Source organism: Achroia grisella, unplaced genomic scaffold (assembly GCF_030625045.1).
Source record: "Achroia grisella isolate CSIRO2021 unplaced genomic scaffold, CSIRO_AGI_Agris_v1 utg660, whole genome shotgun sequence".
In the NCBI taxonomy this organism is placed as follows: domain Eukaryota; kingdom Metazoa; phylum Arthropoda; class Insecta; order Lepidoptera; family Pyralidae; genus Achroia; species Achroia grisella.
The window spans coordinates 3,645,354-3,658,548 of record NW_026712984.1 but is presented as its reverse complement, the minus strand read 5'-3'; the positions used below and the strand labels follow the sequence as shown (position 1 = coordinate 3,658,548).

At 31.9% G+C, this 13,195-nt stretch overlaps 1 protein-coding gene across 1 annotated transcript; it reads right to left on the bottom strand.

Moving 5' to 3' along the window:
• Positions 1-5,312: 5,312 nt before the first annotated feature.
• Positions 5,313-12,471, bottom strand: LOC131849641 (uncharacterized). The gene is made up of 7 exons (XM_059199752.1): positions 12,291-12,471; positions 11,821-12,020; positions 10,900-11,277; positions 10,105-10,252; positions 9,221-9,365; positions 8,638-8,771; positions 5,313-6,191 (listed from the first exon to the last, which is right to left on the bottom strand). Exons 1-7 carry the CDS (start codon positions 12,403-12,405, stop codon positions 6,043-6,045), a joined length of 1,269 nt encoding a protein of 422 aa, XP_059055735.1. The 5' UTR covers positions 12,406-12,471; the 3' UTR covers positions 5,313-6,042.
• Positions 12,472-13,195: the final 724 nt, after the last annotated feature.

The following is a 13,195-nucleotide window of genomic DNA, read 5'->3' as shown; positions in this document are numbered from 1 at the left end:
ATAACGTTTTTTTTTAGATTGAAATATTTCTTAACAATAATTTGTTAAAGATTAGCTTTGAAGAATATTTCTTATCGTGGAAGCTATTCACTTAAAAAGAAATTATTTTTGTGAAACAGTCCAAACTATTTTTAAAGAACCATTAATTTATTTTTTTAGGTACGTTGATTTCATTCTCATAACGGCAGTACCAACACTTATATGACATAGTGATAGTCAATAGACTGTCGCTATCCTTTTGAGTATATTTGTACATTTTAAATTTTAATACTGATTGTAGCATTAAGTTTTTGCATTGTCTTTTAGTCATGAATGTCAATAGGAGTGCGATCTAATCTGATAGTTATTTACTTACACAATTGTCGATAAAATCGATTTAATAGGTACGATACGGTGACAGACATTAGTTCATAAGTACCGATATATCTATTCCTTGTTAAGCAGTTATCATCTTAAGAAGTGGCAGGTATTCGATTGTAAAATGACGTAAATGTCGAGTACATTATTGTGTTGATTTTTTATAATAATTGTATTAAGTTTGGTAATATCTTTAATTATTTTAAACTGATAGTCTGGAGAGGTGTATATATACAATGGAAACCGCATATAGCGACGGATTGGCAGATTACGACCAAATGGCAGACTAAACTGCCTCAGGCAGGATTAAATAAATATATAGAATAATTTATAAAGCTTTTATGAACTATCTGAACGTACAATAATTTTTTAAAGTACTTTCGATGTTGTTATTTCCGGTTTCTATTGTATTATTTAAATTATATAGAAATATATCATTTCGCATCGACTATTCTTTTAAAGATTTATATGCATATTAGTTAATGAATCTTATTGTATTGCAATAATGTTGCTTTCATGGTAACATGTAAGACGACTACTCATAGTAGGAAAGCACTCAGTAATTTACTTGAGATTATTATAATAAAAGAAATTAAGCGTTGTATTTATATTGTTGTAATGTTTAAAACGTTGATGTAATCTGTGGAAGCGCCGAATTTAGACAATATTTTTTATATAAAAAGTATTGTCTCTAATAAAAGATGAAAAGAATGCAAAATACTTGTTATTTATTTTTCTTATATGGGTACACGATATTGAAAGTATAGAATGTTGTTAAATATGCTGTAGATTTTGGATTTTTCTAACCTATACAGATGCACCAAGACGGTATAAGAAAAAATATTGGTGTGCGGTTTTTATGAGGGCACCAAATCCTTAATGATATAATATAATGCTTATTACTAGCTGGCGTAATGAAATACATTTTCTTTGTTTTTATTTAAATCTTTTGAGTTTGTTTACTTCTTAAATTATGTATAAAATGTATTCTCTATACCGATTATTGTAATAGAATTGTAATAATTATATTGTTAGCGTTTATGGCTGTGATAAATATTACCCATTTTATGCTAACCATACTAAACATTGTTTCCAAATATTTTTAATGTAATAACAATACATGAAGTTAGTCATATTTCTGTTTCACTCAGATACTCTTTCTTTTTTTTTATATTGTAATTATTAGCAATAATTTCGATTTAAGATCTATTCAAAGTAAATCTTATTACATTACTATAAGGTTTACTTTGTTAGGTTTTGTTCGGCTACCAGGCATTGCAAATAGAATGTATCCCTATTTCACATCTATTGTTTTTCAATTTCCAAACATACCTTATTGCTATAACTTATTTTTATAAAAATACGCCTGAATACAGGCATATTGGAATTAATATAGATATATTTTTTATTACATTTGCCTCATTTTGAAATGGTGTAGGAATGACTGGCATTTTTAGGTTAAATTGTAAAAAACGTATGTGCTAAGAAAGTAAAATACCACAGGCTAATGGGACCCTTTCTCCGCGAGGGTGTGAGCTCATCACAGAAGGGGTATACAAAAAATTGTTACTTAATGAAATAAAAAATGTATTACAATTAATAAACTATAACGTAAAGCTTTTCTTGATGACAGACAGACTGGTAGTAGGGTTAACTTTCAGTTAAAAATGTTGAAACCTAGGTCTTAGATTACGAGACGTCACATTTCAATTTTAGTATTAAAACTGAAACACTTTCACACTAAAAAACAAAGTGGAAATGTGAAAATATTTTTTTTTATTTTTTGATACCAAATTTATCACGTGATCACGCGGTTTGTATGAAGGTTTTTATTATATATATTATTTTCAGTTTTCCACTTTGCTTTCATAATGTTAAATTATTCAGTTTTTGTCGATACTTTCGGATTGGCTATTCTCTAAAACTAAATAAGTAGTCATGTCACTTGAGTTATAATTTAATGTGACTACTAAAATTTACGGCTTCGATTACCGCTTTACTTCTAATGGCCGCGGGTTCGATTCCTTGCGCGGTACAAACATTTGTATTCATTTATTCAGTATGTTTTTATCGGTCTGGGTGTTTTCTATGTATATTAAGTATATATTTATAAAAAATATATACATATAACCTAACACAAACTCAGCTTAGCTTTGGGACTAGGTGCGCTGTGTAAATTGTCCTGGATTGTTAATATTATTTAATTACCAGATTTACTCTTCCTTATATTATAATTTACGAATATTTAGTTGATCTAGCGTTCTCTCAAGAGATTGTGATATGATTTTGTGTATCTACGACCATCTGTATACTATGTCTTTTTTAATGTAAGTACAAAATATTTTGATTGTCAAGTTCACATCATATAATGTTGCTTTTTGCTAAATGTTGAATTAATGAAAGAAAAGTATTATTTTTATGTAAAAACGAATAAATTATGTAAATAATACATACTGTTGTTGTTAATTTTTTTACGATCAATCAATTAAGACATCACTACCAAAATATTTTTTTAAAAAGCAGGGTATTTCCAGAGTCCATATTATATAGTGCCAATTATTAGACTACTTTATGTGCATTTTATGATTAAGTTTTCTTTATGAAACAGAATAGCAATCTGACGGCTGGTGGTAAGTGGTAAACCGTAGTAGTCTATATACATGAATAACACCACAGACATCACCTCATCATGTGACACATGTGTATCTTACATGCCACACGAGAGGACTTGTACTCCTGTAACTTCACTGCAATCTCAACCTTTAACCAAAAAGCTAATAAACCAAGTAGTACCCCGAAGCAGGTCCTAATTTCGTAAGTCGTTTCCTTTCGTCCGAAAACTTCTGAAATTGTTAAGGTAGTTGTATTATGAAGACTAGAGAAAGTCAATTACCGTGCTGAGAGTGGGTTGAGGATAAGAATCCTCGCAAATCCTACATTTTTTAAAGGTTGTTGCTTAACCCCTTATGTTCTATAACTTCGAGTTCATTCAAAAACAAAAAATGTAATGTTTGTGAGGTTCCATTTCCTCAACCCACGATTGGAACCTTAGCAAAAGCAGATTATTATAGAAGTTTTCAACCCTGTCCTTACTCAAGGAAGTCAATGTATGTCAATCAATGTATCAATGTATGACAGTCTCGGTGGTCTAGTGGTTTCGCACACCGCTTTACTATCCGATGGTCGCGGGTTCGATTCCTCGCACGGTACAAATATTTGTATTCATGAGTATGATTGTTTTCTATGTATAATATGTATTTATTTACAAAAAAAAATGTATCCATGTATTTATATCAGTTGTCTAGTACCCATAACACAAGTTCTGCTTAGCTTGGGACTAGATGGCGCTGTGTGAATTGTCCTGAAATATTATTATTATTATTAATGTGACAAATTTCCTATTGGTCCCATTGGCGTGTTTGACTGATGCTGGTTCACGGCCCATAACTTCACTTAACGGTAGAAACAGGTGAGGCACAGATACCCACGTAGACTTTATACTTTAAACTCCGTAGGCACTTCGGGATAACTGACGTAAAATAAAATAAAGATAATAATTTTATTGATTTATTTAAGATACATAATCGTTTTATCGGGTTCCATTTTTTTTAATCTATCGCATTATGTAATCTAAATGAGCTGACAGGATAAATATAGATACGATCACAATATGATTGATTGATTTTTAAACGTTTTTTTACAAGACTATCGTAATTTCACTCATCATTATCTCAAACTTCGTAAATGATATCAGCATGCATTTTATCTATCACGTACTAAAAGACTGTACCTAGAGATAAGTGCTACATAGGCACTTTTTCTTATATCTTAAAAAAACAGTTTTTATTTAAAAACATAAATAATTTTTTATGATAATTTTTAATAAAAATTATAAGTATATATTTTATGTTCATGATTTTTCGTATATTAAAACAAACGTCAACTTATCATATGCAATTTGTTTCAAACGAGTATTATTTTAGCAACTAAGTTGCAATCCAAATGTTCCTAAACATCTAAGTATCTAATTTCTAGAAAAATTGTACAAAAATAGCGAGTGAACACTCCCTTTCCAGTACTATAAAATAGAGTAAACAATTATGTATACACATCGACTTTTTTGGAAATTCTCAAAACCACTATTATTTCAGCGCCTTTGACCTGATGACTAACTTACTTAATAATAAAATTATAAAATTTGATTAAAAACAATGTCAATCATCATTACGATACAAACTGATTAAATATTTATAGATAAACATATAATTATAAATATAGGTGCAAAGATTTTGATAATTTAATCACCTACAACATGATTCATAAAAACAAAAAAGATATAAGAATGTATTATATAAAAAATAACATTATTCGTATTTTATGTAGTGCTATACCTTTCATCCATGGTATGACTTTGTCAACTTAATGGCTAGTAAAATTATACCTACGTTTATTATTATCATTAAGATTCCAGAACAACTTACAGTAGATGGCGCGCATGTCGTGTACTGGAAAATGGCATATCTGTATATCTTCTTCCTCTTTTCTTACCTAATAAATGACTCATTCCCATACCTTCACTGAAGCCTACTACTAATTACGTATGCAGGTAATGAATAGTTAAACGAGCAGAAAACACAATGTGATAGTCGACAAAACTTTGATTTATAGGTTTATAGGATTGATTTCGTAACTACAAAAAATTGCTTACAAATATGTAAGCAATTTTTTGTAGTTACGAAATAAACTGGGCTCATATTATTAGGTTTACCTACTTTTCGCACTGAGCAACAAGTAGGAAAAATGCATTTAGGTCCTTTGGCAGATGAGTATCAAAATTATATATCCATTGCCACTTTCCATATTCATGATTTCTGAGTTCGCTTAGTCATAAAACTGATCGTCAATTATAGATACAATAATTACAAATTCACGACATGCAGATATTACACAAGAAAATCAAGATAAAAACGCAAAGGAATATTTTATTTCTCATAACTGGAATATGCTAGTTGCAGGTACTTACAATAGGTAATTAGGAAACAGATGAGAAATTATTCCTTTGTGTCTACTATAGAAAAGCACTTAATTAAAATATTGTACATGCTTTTTAGTTTGCAATTGTATAATGGGTTAGTCACAATGAACACATGTATGTATACATGAAAATGAACAATATTGCCAAAGCAGCAAAGTGGAAAATTGAAAATACTACTTTAAACATACAAACCGAGTATAATGAGTAGGTACTCATACTCACGTGATCAATTTACGTTCGAAATTTGAAATGTTCATAATTTCTTTTCAGCAAACCATTTTGTGTTTTGGTAAAAGTGATTCAGATTCATGAGTATTGTACTTGATACTATGACTTATATACTTAATACAATAAAACATTAACTCAAAAATCACACATTTTTGAAGCTATACTTTAAAATTAAAACTATAGAGTCGATTTCTAAAATTTATAATTAAGTTGATGCATTATTGTAGTGTCATATACATATATGCGCATGCGCATGCTCTAAATAATTCGCGGTACTTCTATCCCTGTGTATACGAATATATATCGTAATATATTCATATTTATATATATCATGATGTATAAAAACCGATCAAATATAGATTATTTACGTATATTTACGTACGGATTAGATCGGTATTTATAATTAAATATTTACATGCATGTTAAGTTAAATAAACTGCTATATAGTCATCGGAGGCGTCTAGCACAGCCTGCTGTAGTATGGGGTCTTTGCCGGTGTCCAGCGCTGACGTGTGACTTGGCAGGAACAAGCACATGCGGTTGCCATCGCCCCAAGAGTGGTTGTTAGTACCTGTACCCATCACCATACACTACCACACTACCCAGTAATTATAATGATAAAATAATTTAGACAAGCATAGTCCATTGAGGAAAGGGAATTTTAGTAATACAAACTAATGGACCCACTGCTTTGTACAGGTAGACTTCCACGTTGTAACAAAAAGAGTCGTTATAATCATAATTTGTTATTTAAAAAACAACCAGACGCATCATTACATATAATAAAACAAAGTCGCTCTCACTGTCTGTCCGTCACTATGTATGTTTAAATCTTTAAAACTACGCAACAGATTTTGAAGCGGTCAATTTTAATAAATAGAGTGATTCAAGAGGAAGGTTTATATATAAACATACCCGTGCGAAGTCGAGGTGAGTAGCTAGTTTTACATAAATTAAATAGACACGCACTATAACATTATAACTAACCAAAACCAAAAACAATAATATATATAATTATATTTCCTAAGAAAAAGTTTTCTTAGTATTAATACATCACACACGTGGTCCATGGAAACCTTAGTAGATGATTCCTGTTGAATCGGGAACTATGAAGTAACTGACTCGACCTGATGCTCATCCTATAATCCCCCACTGGTGTTCCACCAGCGTACACCGGTAACGCAGGCGACTACAGCATTTCAATATAACCCATTAAAAAACCATTGGGCGACTACTAGAGTCGCCCAATGGTCGAAATTCTATACTTCCATATGGTCTATTACCATAATTAATTTAAATTATACATATAAATGAAATTGCAGTCAATTTGTAATATTGAAATAACCGTTTTATACTACATGCATATGAATATAAATACGGTACTTACACCAAAATAACATTTTTGTCTGTCTGTCTGTTTGTTCCAGCTAATCTCTGAAACGGCTGGACCAATTTTGACGGGACTTTTTTGTTGGCAGGTAGCTGATGTAATAAGGAGTAACTTGGCTACTTTTATTTTAGAAAAATAAAGTTAATTTCCATGCGGACGTAGTCGCTGGTATACTAATATAATGAATTAATATATACCGTTTATATGTGTGCAGATAGCCTAATCTATCATTATTGTTCTAATACATGTAATGTGACGAAATAATAGATAATTAAATTAATAACAAAAAAATAAGGTAATTCTAAAGTTAAGTCTACAAATGCTTTGAATGTAATAATTTTCACGATAGACTAGTCCTCATTACTATTTACTCCCTGCCCTCAATCCATGCGGTTGCAACATATATTTATTATCTATATCTGTGAGCACCACAGACAATAACAGGATATAATTGGTGCTACTTACCTATGTATTGCAACAGGCGGAGATTACAAAGCTATCGGTCATAACCTCCAGAGCAGAACAACAGTGCATGCATTTCTGTCTCTCGGTAGATATAGGCAATAATATCATACTTACATACATACATACATCCAAGAGCGTCAAATATATATATGCGCGTTACCAACCATTGTGAAACCATAATAAACACATTCTATCCATAATAAAGTTTTTTACTGTATTTCAATATGCAACAACGAATATATATGTATATATACGCACATAACTAGGCGTCCATAAACTACGGTAAGCATTTACCTCGTAGTATAAAAAAACCTTACAAGAAAATGATATTTTAAGTTTAAGTAGAATGGAAAACAGACTGTCGACTAACCTGACGGTAAGTGGTAACCGTCTCAATATAGGTATATGATCATGACGACCGTGACTCATACATTGCCATTGACGAAAACTAAGATGTCATGCCACTTATCCTGTAATTTCTGTAATCGTACCCTTCAACGAAAACATATCTTACAAAGCAAGCTGCTTGGAGACTGAGACATGTGACACTATATCCACGCAGATGAGATTTTATACCTTCTAGAAACAGAGTATTAAAGTAAAGAAGAATGAAATCGGTTAAGTCGTTGCCAAGTTATTAGGTGATCAAGAGAAATAGTTGTTAATTTATATTAATGCATAGAATTTTCGAATTCTATTCTATTGTACATTTTTTCTATATATAAAGTGATAGTCTGTGAGTTATTGCTTTAATAGATAAGGCTGCTTATCTCTTAAAGTAATATGTTTAGCTTAGATTGTTTGTATCAGTCTGGGTGTTTTCTATTTGTATTATTGTAGGAATTTACAAAAAAAAATGTATCTATGTATTTGTATCTGTCGTCTAGTACAAACAAATAACACAAGCTCTGTTTAGCTAGGGCTGGATGGCGCTGTGTGAATTGTTCTGATATATTATTACTAGCTGTGCTCGCGGTTTCAGAAACGCGGTTTTTCGCGTGAAATTATAGCCAATATATTATTCTGATGTATGAGCTAAATTACTGTAGTTTTATCAAAATCGGTTCAGTAGTTTTTGCTTGAAAGAGTGAGCAAACACAAAGTTTATAATAACATGTTATATTGGTGGAATTTTAGGGTAAGAATAAGGTAACTGTCTCACCATAGTACTTGAGCGGCCACTGGTATGGATTGTGTGTACGTGCGAGTAGACACGACGGGGCTTCGCCAGGTGACAACACGCGCGCCGGCCACCAGGGACAGGAACCCAGCTTGTGCCACACCACGTCGTCGTACCTGGCCAGATTGAATGATTATAGTTTTTTATAGGGAACTTGACGTAAACCTCTATACAAGGATATAGTGACTCTATTTTTGAACCCCTCCGATAGATCCCCTATTCAATTCAAACGGGGATCAAAATTGGGGGACCTGATCCGTGCCAAGATTGCTTTGCCAGTTGGGTTTCGGTTGCAAAATGAGATATGGTGGTGAAATTATAGTCCATGCTCTGATCCAAAGGCTTGAGCCACCTTATTGCTCTAAAAATCCAATGCATGAGGGATCAGTTTCTTTGTTATTAAAATCTGAAAGTGTTTTCCCATAGAAAGAGAGAAAAAAATTATTTGTAATTTGGATGGAATGGACATGGGTCAAAGAGAATTATTCTCATCAAATTACTCAGTGCAATTTGAATACGAGATAATCGAAATTAGAGTTAATCATAGACCACAGAAATTACTCACCCCACTCGAGGACCCCACATGCAGCTCGGACACAGAGCTAAATTCTCTTTATCCTTTTGAACAGAACATATTGTTCTGGTACTAGACAGGATCTTATCTACAAAAGTCACTTTTGTTTGAGTCTTCTTTGGAGGATTCTTGCGGTCTGAAAGTAGGATTTTACTGTGAATAATACACATATAGTAATTTATCTTTCACAAATTAATAGTTTCCTTGACTGATAGACATTAGTATCAATCACGAATTGTGTGAATATTCCGGTCGAGTACGCACTCGAGCTACAAAATACGTAACTGGCCGTTAATAAAGTGAACAGCTCTCTGCTTATTTTTTTTATTAAATAATAATTTATTTAATTAAAAAATAATAAAGAATAGAATAAACACCCACCGTCTTTTGTTTTTTTAATGGATGATAATGGAATAACGGTTTATGGTGGGGCACCAGTGGAGGATGAAAGATTGAGGTCAGGTCAGTTAAAACAAATTCACCAGTAATTTATCACGATGGTTTCCAGGGGGAACCGCGTGGAGGTCAACCTGATATGGTACATTGCTAGCAATGAGACCATCGGTCCACATTACTAACAATCCTCTTTCCCCCTCACCGTCTTTTGTTATTTATACTAAATAATTAGACAGTTGACACAAAAGTAATATACAGATACAGTGTGCAGTTTTGTATGAAAAAAATAATCGGGGTAAGATAAGGTATAGTTTGCAAGTTACATAATATTTTACACTGCTGCCCCGCCCAGAGCCCATGGCTGGCTACGACCATGCATATAGGTGATGGTTATCACTTACTATCAGATGAGCCTTAAGTCTTTTCCAATATTAAATAAATAAAGATGTAATTCAGTGGAGATTATATGGCATACTTACGCATCAAATTAACTAGCCATTCACGTCTACAAACAGGATGGAAGGAGGCTGGACAGTTGGGGCATTCTCGCAATTTTTCTTTTTTTCCACAAACAAGGCACCAGGGCGCGTGTAATGTTATAGGTGTCTTCACCGGTGATGTTGAATTCTGGAACACATATTATAATAATAATCCAGGATAATTCATACAGCGCCATCTAGTCACCAGCTAGGAAGTTTGTGTTATGAGTACTATACAACTAATAGAAATACATTATTATAGTGGGGGAGGTTAGGGACTGTTGGTAATGAGGCTTTGAGTGGCCATTAGCAATGTGTCCAGTCAGGTGGTCTTTCCTGGTAACCATTGTTGTAAATCATGGTGAACTAGTAACGAATCTAATTACCAGTACCCTTAGTGCAGGTTTGTGTACTATTTACATTAAAAATATATGTATAGAATTTAATAGTTCACTATGGTCTTAAAAATAATAATATACCCTCAATTTATTTAAGTCACCAGGTAATCAGCAGACCTTTAATAAAAACTAGCTAACAACAGCTGAGTCTGCTTATTTTTTTTATTAATAATCTCAAACTATTAAGAAAAAAAATAAGCAGACCCAGATAGTATATGTGTCCTCATGATAAAATCATACAGATTATTATAATTTATTTTATTAGGACCCTTTCAGTGGATTAGTTGTGAAGTGTGTTACATACACTTTTGCATTTATAATACATGTAAGTATGGATAGCTATATATGGAGTTTTGTAATTAACACTGTAATTTTATAAAACATCAAACATACTAACAGAACACTCAGATCCATCTTTATTCTCCATCTGTTTGTGGACAAAATTATATTTCCAGCATTGATGCAAATAATTTTCAATCTCCTTGAATGTTACAATATTCTTAATGACTAATTCATATTTGTCTTCGGTGCTTGCATCCACATTTAACAAATAATCCAGGCAGTCTTCATTTGATTTGCAATTATCTTTTAAATTTACATAAAATTGATCAAATATCATCTCTGTACCTTGTCTTACAAATTCTTTGAAAGCATTTTCATATTTACCCTGCTTTAGAGGAGTGTGTCTTATGTCATATGTGGTATTGAGATCTGGTTCTTTTAATTTACTTAATTTTACATTAAAAGGTACTATGTGATCCTCTTTTATTTTTCTCTGAAATATAATGTAAAAAGTATTAAATATTATTGTCATTTTTATTATTTAAAATGATTAACTTCTCAGTTTGCCTTATGGTTGACTGGTAGAGAACGCTTAGAGAACTTAGGTGTTAAGTTCGCCATATGTATATTTATATATTGTATTTGTGTATTAAAATTTAAATAAAATAATTAATTAATTAAAAATTTATTACAATATGAAATTTAATTTCAACTATGCTTAAATCAAATAAGTCAAAAAATTTAAAAATAACAGTATAAAATAAGGCTTACTTTTCAAAACAAAGAGCATAGCCAATCCCAATAAGAAAATTCTGTGTTATGTCCATGGTGCTGTTCATGTATATGTGGTACAATGTATACTCATGTGTGGTGGTGTTAATAGCCATTTACCATTAGGTGGACTGTTAGTTTGTCTGTCAATATAGTTACATAAATAAAATATTTATCCAAGTAGAGTACTTAGAGAATTTATTGCATTATAGAGTAAATAAGTGCATATTGTTGAAGAAAAAAATAAATAGCTGTATATAGGCACCTTTCTGGGTATAGTTGGTTGTTGTTTTGCTGGTGAAGATACCTTGTCAGCAGCCCCATAGAAAGGTCTAGAACGTGCAGCGAGATGTAGACTGGTGTATGGGAGCCAAAGTCTCTGTTTTGTTCTACTGATCTCGACGTAATAACAAAGTTCCTTTGTAATTTTAAGTGTTCCATTTTCATTTACTGATATTCCTAGAACTTAAATGTAATAACAATAAATTAATTTATTAGTCAAACAAACACTATGACTATGACTATGACTATGTTTAGAACTTTAGACTGCATAAAAGTTTAGTCCAGTAAAGTTTTTTAGTTTCGCAGCCGTGTCGAGTTCAAGTTCAAGCTGTTAAACTAATTTAAAAAGTAGACATCACTTGTCACCGCTGTAACGAGTATGTTCTTATTAAATTACTTACTTAAATTTACTGAATTAAAGAGAAAACATTAGAAATAGATAATCCATCAAACCTTTATCGTCGTGAAACAGACCCTTTTCATCCTTCACCACTTGGATTTTAGCATAAACTTTTTTACATACTTTAGCGAGTGCTTTCTCACCAAGTGTCCAATGATAAATACTCATTTTTATATTTTCTTGTCAACGGTATGCGAAAATATGTGAATATTATTTTCTTAAGATATAATTCAAATCTAGTAAGGCGGGAATGAAAAACGTGACATTAGTTTCAGATTTTTATAACAAATTCGTATCGCCATCTATTGTCGAGTAGAAACAATTAAGATGCTTAATAGACTACGTATGTTTACTAACTGATAATAGATGGCAGGACATGTATAATATTTTACAGAAATTATATATGTAAGAAAATGTTATATAGTCATGAAACCTTTTTATAGACAATGATGGAATTAAAATAAATAAATTCAAGCAAAATAAATTATCTCCAGTGCTCCCTATACTAATTTTATGTAAATTAGTGATGAAACAAAAAACTCACGTATCAGCCGCGCCGTAGGGTAATCCAACAAGGTAGATATATATAGGCAATACCGTCTTTACCATGAGGGCACACGGGGCCCAAGGAACAATTTTTCTCACACATTTATTCCCAAAAGATTTCTGTCAGGCACACTATTCTTTTTTCACAAATGTTATCAGAATGTATTTGCAAGGCATATACTACGCCATTATACCGATTACTTCGCCTATTCCTATGTTTTTACCTAATGTTTTTTTTTTTACTTTCCAAAAGGGTCCTGAATTCTTGTATGCCCCAGGGCCCCAGCCTAGTTTAAGACGGCGGTGTATATAGGGTGAAAGGGATTGTTAGTAGTGGGGACTATCGACCCCATTGCCATTTTTCATGTCAGTTTAATTTCCACGTGGAGAGGGGAAGGAGATAATTCGTAAT